General features: G+C 45.3%; 1 protein-coding gene across 5 annotated transcripts in view; it reads right to left on the bottom strand.

Annotated features, from left to right (window-relative positions):
- Nucleotides 1–12,171, bottom strand: part of LOC138763097 (uncharacterized) — a 41,080-nt gene that overhangs the window by 26,836 nt on the left and 2,073 nt on the right. For 2 of the 5 annotated variants that reach the window (XM_069936740.1, XM_069936741.1), the window contains 3 exons: nt 9,302–9,324; nt 6,294–6,421; nt 5,017–5,088 (listed from right to left, as the gene is read on the bottom strand). In XM_069936740.1, coding sequence (XP_069792841.1) covers nt 5,017–5,088; nt 6,294–6,421; nt 9,302–9,324 — 223 coding nt within the window. Of the gene's footprint in view, nt 1–5,016; nt 5,089–6,293; nt 6,422–9,301; nt 9,325–11,918; nt 12,136–12,171 lie in introns of those variants that run through there. The other 3 variants (XM_069936743.1, XM_069936744.1, XM_069936742.1) reach the window with 3 other exon arrangements.

The following is a 12,171-nucleotide window of genomic DNA, read 5'->3' as shown; positions in this document are numbered from 1 at the left end:
ATCTCCCTCCTGTACACTTCCCCATTGCCATTTGTGATTCTGTCCACAATTGTGGTGTCGTCGGCAAAAAGCTAATGTGAATGTGGCTATTTTTCTTGTCGAGTTCAGTTTGAAAGGCCAAGTGGCATGGGAAGAGGATACAATGAATGATGAGATCAAAAAATATAAATGCACTGGTATCCTTTGGGTAATTCCTCACAATGCCATCTAAATGGGCAGGATGGGAGGAGAGAAGATTGAAGACAGTTCTTCTTTTCCATTTATACACTGGAGCTCTCTCCCTCCACTGACCCACTCTTTCTTTCAGAGATCCCTGGAGGCATTTAAGGAAGAAGTGAATGAGTTTTTGAAAGACTGAGGAATTGAGAACTATGAGGAAATGGAATTGAGTGGCGGGGTGCTGCAGAACCACTCCTGGTGATGAACTTTGAGGTCACCCAAAGTTCTGAGCTCATGATATTCACAGGAGCATTTCTCAAATGTTTTCCAACAGCAAAGGCAATGATTCAGCAGCTGAAATGTTATCAGTGTTGCAGCCGCCAACCAGAACACAAAAAAAATCTCACCAATGGCAATTTGTTAATGGTCAGGTAATCTAATTTTGTAATAATAATAATAATAATAACAATTACAGCACGGAAACAGGCCATTAGGCCCTTCTAGTCCGCACCGAACCAAACACCCCTTTCTAATCCCACCTCCCTGCACAATGCCCATAACCCTCCATCTTCCTCTCATCCATATACCTGTCCAACCTTTTCTTAAATAATACAATTGACTCCGCCGCCACTATTTCTCCCGGAAGATCATTCCACACAGCTACCACTCTCTGAGTAAAGAAGTTCCCCCTCATGTTACCTCTAAACCTCTGCCCCTTAATTCTTAACTCATGTCCTCTTGTTTTAATCTTTCCTCCTCTTAACGGAAATAGTCTATCCACATCCACTCTGTCTATCCCTTTCATAATCTTAAATACTTCTATCAAATCCCCTCTCAACCTTCTACGCTCCAAAGAATAAAGACCCAATCTGTCCAATCTCTCCCCATACTCCAGATGCTTAAACCCAGGCAACATTCTGGTAAACCTTCTCTGCACTCTCTCCACTCTGTTTATATCCTTCCTATAATTAGGCGACCAGAACTGGACACAGAACTCCAAATTAGGCCGCACCAACGTCTTATACAATCTCAACATCACCTCCCAACTCCTATATTCCATGCAATGATTGATAAAGGCCAGCATACTAAAAGCCTTCTTCACCACCCTATTCACGTGAGTTTCTACCTTCAGGGAACGATGTACCGTCACTCCTAAATCTTTCTGCTCTTCTGTATTCCTCAATGCTCTCCCATTTACCACGTATGTCCTATTCTGATTCTTCTTACCAAAATGAAGCACCTCACACTTATCAGCATTAAATTCCATCTGCCATTTTTCAGCCCACTTTTCTAAGCAGCCCAAATCCCTCTGCAATCCTAGAAAACCTTCTTCATTATCCACTATTCCACCTATCTTAGTATCGTCTGCATATTTACTAATCCAATTCACCACCCCATCATCTAGATCATTAATGTATATAACGAACAACAATGGGCCCAATACAGATCCTTGAGGCACACCACTGGTCACCGGCCTCCAACCTGACAGACAATTATCCACTACCACTCTCTGGCCTCTCCCTTTCAGCCAATGTTCAATCCATTTGACTATCTCAAAATTTATACCTAAAGACTGCACCTTCCTAACTAACCTTCCATGTGGTACCTTATCGAAGGCCTTACTGAAGTCCATATAGACAACATCCACTGCGCTACCCTCATCCACATTCCTAGTCACCTCTTCAAAAAATTCAATCAGATTGGTCAAACATGACCTTCCTCCCACAAATCCATGTTGAGTACTCCTGATCAGACCCTGTCTATCCAGATGTTTATAAGTACTATCTCTAAGAATTTTCTCCATTAATTTACCTACCACAGACGTCAAACTTACAGGCCGATAGTTGCCAGGCTTCCTCCTTGAACCCTTTTTAAATAACGGAACCACATGCGCAATGCGCCAATCCTCCGGCACTATCCCCATATCTAATGACATTCGAAAAATTACCGCCAGAGCCTCTGCTATTTCCTCCTTCACTTCTCTCAATGTCCTGGGGAAGATCCCGTCTGGTCCTGGAGACTTATCCACCTTTATATTCTTCAAAAGCCTTAAAACTACACCTTTTGTAATCTCTATATTCCCCATATTTACCCAATTTGCTTTTTTTATCCCACATCTCCCAATATCCTTCTCCTTAGTGAATACCGAAGAAAAGAAACTGTTCAATATCTCCCCCATTTCTCTAGGTTCCACACACAGTTTTCCACTCTGATTTTCTAAGGGACCAATTTTGTCTCTAGCTTTCCTCTTACCATTAACATATTTGTAGAACTCTTTTGGATTTGTTTTCACCCTGCTTGCCATAGTTTTCTCGTACCTTCTTTTAGCTTTCCTAATTCCTCTCTTAAGATTCCTCTTACATTCAATGTATCTTTCAAACATCTCCTTAACTCCATGCTTCTTATATCTAATGTACGCCTCCCTTTTTCTTCGAACCAAGTTTCCAATATTCCTTGAAAACCACGGCTCTCTCAAACCTTTTGCCCCTCCTTTTAACCTAACAGGAACATAAAGCTTTTGCACTCTCAAAATCTGATCTTTAAAAGACTTCCATCTCTCTACTACATCCTGCCCATAAAACAAATTGTCCCAATGCACACCCTGCAAGTCCTTTCGCATCTCCTCAAATCTAGCTTTTCCCCAATCAAAAACCTCAATCCTTGGCCCTGATTTCTCTCTTTCCATAATGACATTGAAGCTGATGGCATTATGATCACTGGACCCGAAGTGCTCGCCAACACTAACCTCCGTCACTTGACCCATCCCATTTGCCAACAGTAGATCTAACACTGCTCCTTCTCTGGTCGGCACCTCTACATATTGTTGTAAAAAACTATCTTGCACACATTTCACAAACTCTAACCCATCCATTCCTTTCACAGAATGTGTTTCCCAATCTATATGTGGAAAATTAAAATCTCCCATAATTACAACCCTGTGCTTATCACAAATATCTACTATCTCCCTACAGATTTGCTCCTCTAGGCCTCGGTCCCCTCCGGGTGGTCTATAATACACCCCTACAAGTGTAACCTCTCCTTTCCTACTCCTCAGTTCCACCCAAATAGCCTCCGTGGATGTGCCCTCTAATCTATCCTTCCTAGGCACCGCTGTAATATTTTCCCTGACAAGCAATGCAACCCCACCTCCTCTTGCCCCTCCGACTCTATCACACCTAAAACAACGAAACCCAGGGATATTCAGTTGCCAATCACATCCCTCCTGCAACCATGTCTCACTAATCGCTACCACATCATACTTCCAAGTATCAATCCACACCTTCAGCTCATCCACCTTTTTTACAATACTCCTGGCATTAAAATATATGAATTTCAGGGATTTCCCATTTTTTAATCCCTGTTTTCCCTCATCTTTAAGAACAACATTATTTACTTTTCCTGACAATTGCCCTTCATCTTCTTCCAGAGCATTTCCCTTCTCTATCACCTGCCCATCCATATTCAAATACTTACTACAAACTTTCATTGTTTTCATTCTAACCTTCTCCTTACTGCTCTGTACTATTTTGTTCCCTCCCCCCAACCATTCTAGTTTAAAGGATCCTGAGTAGCCCTAGCAAATACCTCTGCCAGGATTCTGGTCCCCCTGGGATTTAAGTGTAACCCGTCCTTACTATACAGGTCACATCTCCCCCAAAAAAGGTCCCAGTTATCCAGAAACTTAAAACCCTGCCCCTTACTCCACCCCTTCAGCCACGTGTTAATCCTCCACCTCATCCTATTTCTATTCACACTGTCACGTGGCACAGGGAGTAATCCAGAGATTACCCCCTTTGCGGTCCTTCTTTTTAACTCCCTACCTAACTGCCTGTACTCACTTTTTAGGACTTCTTCTCTAATTCTCCCTATGTCATTGGTACCTACATGTACCACGACCTCTGGCTCCTGTCCCTCCCACTTTAGGATATCTGGGACACGAGCAGCAACATCTCGGACCCTGGCACCAGGGAGGCAAACCACCATCCGGTTCTCCTTGCTGCGTCCGCAGAATCCCCTATCCGTCCTCTTAACTATGGAGTCTCCTACCACAATTGCCCTCCTCTTCCTTTCCCTCCCTTTCTGAGCTACAGGGGCCGACCTCGTGCCGGAGGCACAGCCACTGTCACTCCCCCCAACCTTGATGTCCCCCTCAACAGTGCTCAAAGAGGCGTACTTATTGCTGAGGGTTACATTCACAGGGCTCGTCTCTGGCACCTTACGTTCTTTTGTCCCTCTCCTAACAGTTACCCACCTTTCATCCTCCCGTGGCCCTGGCGTGACCACCTGGCTGTAACTCCTGTCTATGACTACCTCTGTTTCCCTAACCAGCCTGAGGTCATCGAGCTGCAGCTCTAGTTCCCTAACACGGTCCCTGACAATCTGCAACTCGACACACCTAGTGCAGATATGGACATCCGGGAGTCTGGAAGACTCCAGGACCTCCCACATCTGGCACTCCCGACAACACACAGCCTTAACACTCATCCCTTACCCCAATGAAGTAGTAATAAAGACTATCTTAGCTTTCTCTCCGCCTGCTTTCGCCGAAGCCTGATGAGCCAAAGCCTGGAAGTCCCACTCCTTCACTGGGCCACTCACTCGCTGGGCCGCTCGCTGTCCCTCTTATTTATTGGCCTTTTACCAATTAACCCCTACACACTCTCCTGTACGCTGGCTCGACCAATGGCCGCCTCCGACGCCGACTCCTCCCCGCAGACCCTGGTAAGAAACTTTTAAAAAAGTTTTCTTACCTGCCCCGGACTCTTTTCTTTTCTGTCCTTCTCCTCTCCTCTCCTCTCCTCTCCTCTCCCTACTGCTAAGCTCTGTCCCCAGTAAGAGTCTTTAAAAAGACCTTACCTTCCCGTCACACTCTCCTGTACGCTGGCTCGACCAATGGCCGCCTCCGATACCGACTCCTCCCCGCAGACCCTGGTAAGAAACTTTTAAAAGTTCAGTTGAGAGAAATATATTAGCCAGAAGGCCTAATTGTCAGTGCATATTATATGCTCCACTGATCCAGAGCTATTAGGAGACTTTTCAATGAATAAAAATGGCTAGTATTTTACTGCACACACACACGCGCACACACGCACACACGCACGCGCACACACGCACGCGCACACACGCACGCGCGCACGCACGCACGCACGCACGCACGCACGCACGCACGCACGCACGCACGCACGCACGCACGCACGCACGCACGCACGCACACACACACACACACACACACACACACACACACACACACACACACACACACACACACACACACACACACACACACACACACACACACACACACACACACTCTTTATTCAAAGATTTCCTGTTCTCTCATTACAAGGAGACAATAGAGTTCAGGAAACTTATCATTGTTGGAGACATTTAGAGACATTTAGAGATTTTCCAGAGACAAATTTCAAATTTAAATGTAGACATTCAGCATGGTAACAGGCCATATCGGCCCACGAGTCTGGGCCGCCCAATTTACACCCAATTGACCTACTCCCCCAGTACGTTTCAAATGGTGGGAGGAAACCGGAGCCCCCAGGGAAAACCCACGCAGGCACAGGGAGAACATACAGACAGCACGGGATTCCAACCCTGGTCCCAATTGCTGGCGCTGTACTCACCACCACGCCAACCGTGCCGCCCTGTCTTTCTTCACTCACAAATGCACACTAGTTGGGCAGCACTTTGTACCACCGATATTTTAAGAAGAGGAAGGTTCTTTGTCATTTTGTTTGTCATACATGCCCAATGCAGGAAAGACCCGTGATAATTCGAGCTCCAAGCTAATAAAAGATCATGTTGACAGCTGCCATTGAAAGCCTCTTTTCAGGGCAACTGTAACCAAGCAACACAGCCTGGAAATTTACAGTCACTTCAACAGAGCTTCAGAAGTTGCTAAAAAGCTGGTTCCTTTCAATTCAAATTGCTGGAGGAAGCTGATGGGTCAGATAGCATCCACGAACAGAAATAGTCATCCAAGCATCTCAGATAACCATGTTCATAAACTCTTTGAAGCTAGGATTGAAGGAACCTCTGCCTGTTTCCAGATAATCCTGTGGAACATCATTAATTATCAATATGATAGCAGGTAACCACATTCACTGTTTATTTGTGCCTACCTGTTATACTCCTTCTGTCGCATCACCACAGCCCTCTGTTGATTATGATGGTGAGCTGCAAAGGTTTCTAGACTGACGGTGCGTCTCTTCACACCAGGTGGATGAAGAGGATTTATACGTGGACCATGCTATTAACAACAAAAGACCACACAATCAGTCCTACAACCAGACACCTTCATGCATGCAGACTGAATGTTTCAATTATCAGATGTTCCAGCTGCACAATTCTCTGACCAATGTTGATGGACAGAGACAGGGTAGAGAATAGGAAAGTTTTCCCCATTGCAGGTGTCCAAATTCTTCTTAGAAATTAAAACGGAGGCCACATTCACCACTCCAGCTGGCAGCTTGTTCCACAACCCCAGCACTCCCTGTATGAAGAAGATCCCCCCCCTAAACCTTTCACTCAACCCAGGTCCTCAGTGGGAAAAGCCTGTCTACATTTACTCTATCTATCCCCCTCATAATTTTAAATACTTCTACAAAATCTCCCCTCATTCTTCTACCTTCCAGGGAATAAAGTCCTAACCTGTTTAATCTTTCCCTGCAACTCAGTTCCTGAAGTCCAGGCAACATCCGAGTACATCTTCTCTGCACTTGTTCTTTCTTATTGATATCTTTCCAGTAGTGCATGACGTGGACGTTACCAAAGCTTTTCCAGCCAAGCTCAAAACCTTAAGCTCACATCTGCTGACAAACTTGTCAGACCTTTCAAACCTTTAAGAAATATTCCCAACCTTTATGGTTTGAATCAAAAGGAAAACTTTAAAATAGTAAGAGAATACATCAAAAGATAATAAAAATACAGAACTATGACCATTTCTTTTTAATAAAATCTCCAAAAATGAAGTTTTCTAAATTCAAGTTCAGTAAATCTCCTGGTAACCTGCACCTATGGGGATTGGTCGATGCCGGATAAGAATATTTTCCAGTTGCTTGAGATTTGCTCTTACAATGCCGAACTAATACACCTGCATTCAGAACAAACAGTTTAAAAGACAAAAAACTATACTGTGCTTACACTGAACAAACTTCACTTGCATAATATACATACAAAGAAATTTGCATTATTTTCAGTCACATTCTTTGAAAACATTTAACTGTCGCTGCATCTGCAGGTTCCTCCCCCTCCACGGAGCCGCCTGAAAGACCAACAATAACATTATAGATAATAAACCGCCCCCCCACCCCTCCCCAGTTAACAGATAAAGCCTCTGACCAGCCTCTTACTAAGCAGGGATAAGGAGACACTTTAAGAGAGTCACCCCAAGGGCGAACGACATGAACCAGCTCTTCATCCTGGGTGACGCCATTTTATTCAAACACAACTTTATTCAATCAGCTGCTACGAACAAAGCTCGACCAAGGCCCTCTGCTGGCTGAATATTGGCTCCCATCTTCACCAAAGGTTTACTTCAGGGAACATTTACAATTTTCAACTAAGGTATTTTTACCATTTTTTTCGCAACCTATTTTTAGGCAGATTAGATTGCACAACATAAAATATTTTCTAATAAAATTAGAGTAGAGAGAGTAGGGGAGTATGGAATAGAGAGGGGAAGTGGAAGGTAGAGAGAGGGAAATGAGAGACAATGGGATCGGACGGCTATCCAGAAAGTGAATCAAATTGAATCACAGGTTTTAATCAGAGAAGTTGGAGCTGAAATCCATGCTGGCAGGGATTGGGTCATTTTACCATGATCCAGGCATCTCTACACATCCCTACCCCTTTTCACAGCTGAACATTGGAAGGCAGATATTTGACACATCAAGGCCATACTGGATCTATTGGGATACACAAAACATGCCAGTAAAACTCAGCAGGCCACACAGCAACCACAGGAAATAAAGACTGACTAACACTTCAGGCCTGGCCCCTTCATCAGGTAATTCTGGTTCCACATAAGAAAGGTCCAGTGAGATGCTGAAGGAACTCAGAGGGTCAGGCAGCATCCTATTGGTTGACCCACTGAGTTCCTCCAGCATCTCATTGGTCCCTGCCTGACCCAAGAAGTTCCACCAGCATCTCATTGGTCTCTACCTGGCCCACTGAGACTCTTCAGCATATTATTGGTCCCTGCCTGGCCCACCGAGTTCCACCAGCATCTCATTGGTCTCTGCCTGGCCAACTGAGACCCTTCAGCATCTCATTGGTCCTTGCCTGAACCATTGAGTTCCACCACCATCTCATTGGTCCCTGCCTGGCCCACTGAGTTCCACCACCATCTCATTGGTCCCTGCCTGGCCCACTGAGTTCCACCAGGATCTCATTGGTCCCTGCCTTGGCCCACTAAGATCCACCAGCATCTCATTGGTCCCTGCCTTGGCCCACTAAGATCCACCAGCATCTCATTGGTCCCTGCCTGGCCCACTGAGTTCCACCAGCATCTCATTGTTTGCTCCAGATTCCAACATCAGCAGGTTTTGTGTTTCTCAGTGGCCCAGTGAGACCCACTCCCTTTCTTCCTTTCAGCAGTCCTTTCCTTCTCCTTTTAGAGCTTCAAATTTGAACCTAATTCCATGTCTATCACTGACCGTGCACCCTAACCCTAACCATTTCCCCCACATTATTTTTGTTTTTTTAGTCACACACTTTGATTGCATATTCTCCAGACCCTGATCCTAGTGTGCCTGTAATCTTTATGACTGCCGGGTCTCCCTGCAGCCTCCTCTGTTCCAAGTTTTGCCAATCTATTCACACAATTAAAGTCCCTCACCATTTAGTTATTTTAGTAAATCTCTTCTGCATCCTCACAGATCCTTTAACTACCAACCAGACCCTTGGCTGAGCTTCAGTAAGGCCCCCCTTGACCTTCCCCCCCCCCAACCCCACATCCCCCACCCTTCATGGAATAGAATACAGTGAAGTTGTTCCATTTATTAGCCCTTGGGCATGATGCCCTTGCATAGTCTAAATGTATCACCCGGGGATGTGCTGGGAATACACCAGTTGGTGTTTGGTTAGAGGACGGGAGGAAAAACTTCATTAAAATCAAACAAAACTTTACCTGACTGAAGCCGTCTGCTGACCCTGAATAATTTGAAACGTTACAAAAGAATAAATAAATCAATTGTAAAATAAACAGTCTCAATACAAAATAACACAGGAGAAGGGAGGGTCTTTTTTAAAAAAATGTAACCCTCCCATGAGCGACGTTGCATGAGCCAAGCTCTGCTGCAGGAGGCAGATCTCAGACTTGCGGGTGTATTAACACGAGCATTGATTGACAGGTAGCCCTGGGACCGGCAGAGACCGAATTGAAAGATGGGTTCGAGACCCTGCTGCTGATTGGCAGGTGAACGCCTTGATTGACGGGTGGGCCCAGCCCCTGGACTTCAGCCTACTCAGCCTCATGATTAATCCGCCATTGCCTTTAACCTCTTTCACAATCAGAACGGAGCACAATAATCTAACAGCGGCTGAATAGATGGTATAAAGATTCCTCGTGTTTTCCTTGCCTGTGTATTACTCCTCCATTTAAACCACTGAGTTATTTAAAGAATTAATCATGCGATTATATCATCAAAAGCCTGGGATTCCATGGGATTTTTCAACCTTGCCTGCCATTTTGGACCCATTCACTTGTACTCCTGAGCTCTCTGTTCTTGCACCTCTTTTAGAATGGTTGCCTCTAATATATATTTCCTCTTCCAATGCATCCTATTAAAATTAAAAGCTTTACTTTTTCTGGCATCACATTTTATTATTTACTGATCCATCCATTCCAGCAGCCAGTTCGTATCTCCTGCAGTTCTACTGCTCATGGTTCACTATGGTTCCAGACCCTTACCTTCAGTACAAAAAAAAACTTTTTTAAAACATTCTCTTTGCTATAACGGAGTCGATTTTCCCTCCATGCTGCCAACGGCCCTTTTAATTAAAATTTCTTTACTTTAGGTCAGTGTCTCCCAAACTTTGTCCCCCTTGGCCACATCCCCATCGCGCCACCTCCATTGCTGGAGTGGGGAGCTTGCGGAAGTGCTGAGCAGGGTGGGGAAGAGGCTAGTGATGACGCTGAGCAGGGTGGGGGGGGGGGTGAGTGGCAGCACTGAGCGAGGGGGTAGGGCCGGCGCTGAGCTGGGGGAGGTGGTGCTGAGCAACGCCAGTACAACATGGTGGCCACTGAGACCAGCTCTTGTCACTTTATTTTGCTCACAAGGGCCACCGTGAGACTGGCCAGAAAATTCCTGCACTGGCTTCTTCAATAAACTGCAGCAGACGGAATAATAATAAGACTGAAGGTTCGAACACTCCCATTTTCTTTACAGCTCCCTGACCACCTCCTATTCCCCTGTCACTCCGATTCCCCCACATGCCCCTGATTCCCCCACCACCCCTATTCACTCGCCGCCCCCTTTCCCTCACCGTCCCCTTTCCCCTCACCACCCCCTTTCCCCTCACTGCCCCTATTCCCTCACCGTCCCCTATTCCCTCACTGCCCCCCTATTCTCTCACTGCCCCCTATTCCCTCACCACCCCCTATTCCATCACCACCCCCTTAGATCTTTGCAATGCCAACAGGGGGTAGCAGCACCCACTTTGGGAATCACTATTTTAGATGATGCATATTTTATACGGCACCTTATCAAAGTCATTTCATAGTTCAGATATATGACATCAACTGGCATTTATGTATGCATGAATTATGCATGAGACCAGGATACTTCGCCATCATGGTGGGGGTGTCTGGGTGTCTCCATTTCCCACCCCCCCCACTACATGTTCTCCTGTTCTCCCCACTTTTCTGCTCCCCACTTCAATTTTCCAAAAACTTGCATCACATCTTTGTGCCAGATGATTCGTAAGAGGCAGGAAACTGTTTCTACTTTGACTTCAGATTATCCACAGGAGAAAACCACTCAGTTCAGTCATGACCATCAGGGAAGGAAAGCTGCCACCCTCACCCAGGCTGGCCCTTGTGTTCAAAGTTCAAATTCATTGTCAGAATACATCACATACAACCCTGAGATTCTTTTTCTGCAGTAATCCCTTTATCAGTATCTGCCAATTGTGCTTTAACAAAGAAAGAAAGAACTGTAAACAAACTAACCTTGCAAATGCAGATGTGGGCATAAATGGACAGTAATAAATAATGAGTCTGCAAGCGGCCCTCTGAAGGACTCGCGACCCATCAACCTAGTTGTCTCTTAACTGTCTCCTTGGTTCAGGGTCAGTCAGGGATAGGAAACCAATGTTGGCATAGCCCAAATTGCAGGATTAAATAACAAAAACAACTGGAGATGAAGAACAACAAAAAACAATGCACCATGGATTGCCTGAAAATAAAGTTCAGATTTCAAATTTATTGTCAAGAGTACACCTATGTCATCACGTACAACCCTGAGATTCCTTTTCCTGTGGGCAAGGCAGAATTTCTACTTAGCAAGTTGTCTAAAAAAAGTGTACTCAAGAAAATATGTTTATACAAAAGAGAGAAATGTCAACAAAGTAATAAATGTGAACAAACTGACATAGAACATAGAAAATAAATATTCAAAGACAAATAATGTCCAAACTAAGAGTCCTTAAATGAGTCCCTGAATGAGTTTGTCATTGAGGAGTCTGATGGTGGGGGGTAGCAGCTGTTCCTGAACCTGGTGGTGCAAGTTTTGTGGCACCAATACCTCTTTCCTGATCGCAGCAGCGAGAACAGAGCGTGAGCTGGGTGGTGTGCGTTTTTGATAATTGCTGCTGCCCTCCGACAGCAGCATTCCCTGTAGATGTTCCTGATGGTGGGGAGGGTTTTGCCTATGATGTCCTGGGCTGTGTCCACTTTCCCCTCAGAGGGAGAGGTGTTGCCGTACCAGGCCATGACGTAGCCACTCAACACACTTCCCATGACACATCTATAGAAGTTTGCCAAGGTTTCCGAACCTC

The sequence above is a fragment of the Narcine bancroftii genome, chromosome 5 (assembly GCF_036971445.1).
Source record: "Narcine bancroftii isolate sNarBan1 chromosome 5, sNarBan1.hap1, whole genome shotgun sequence".
NCBI lineage: Eukaryota > Metazoa > Chordata > Chondrichthyes > Torpediniformes > Narcinidae > Narcine > Narcine bancroftii.
This window is presented reverse-complemented; position numbering and strand designations above follow the sequence as displayed.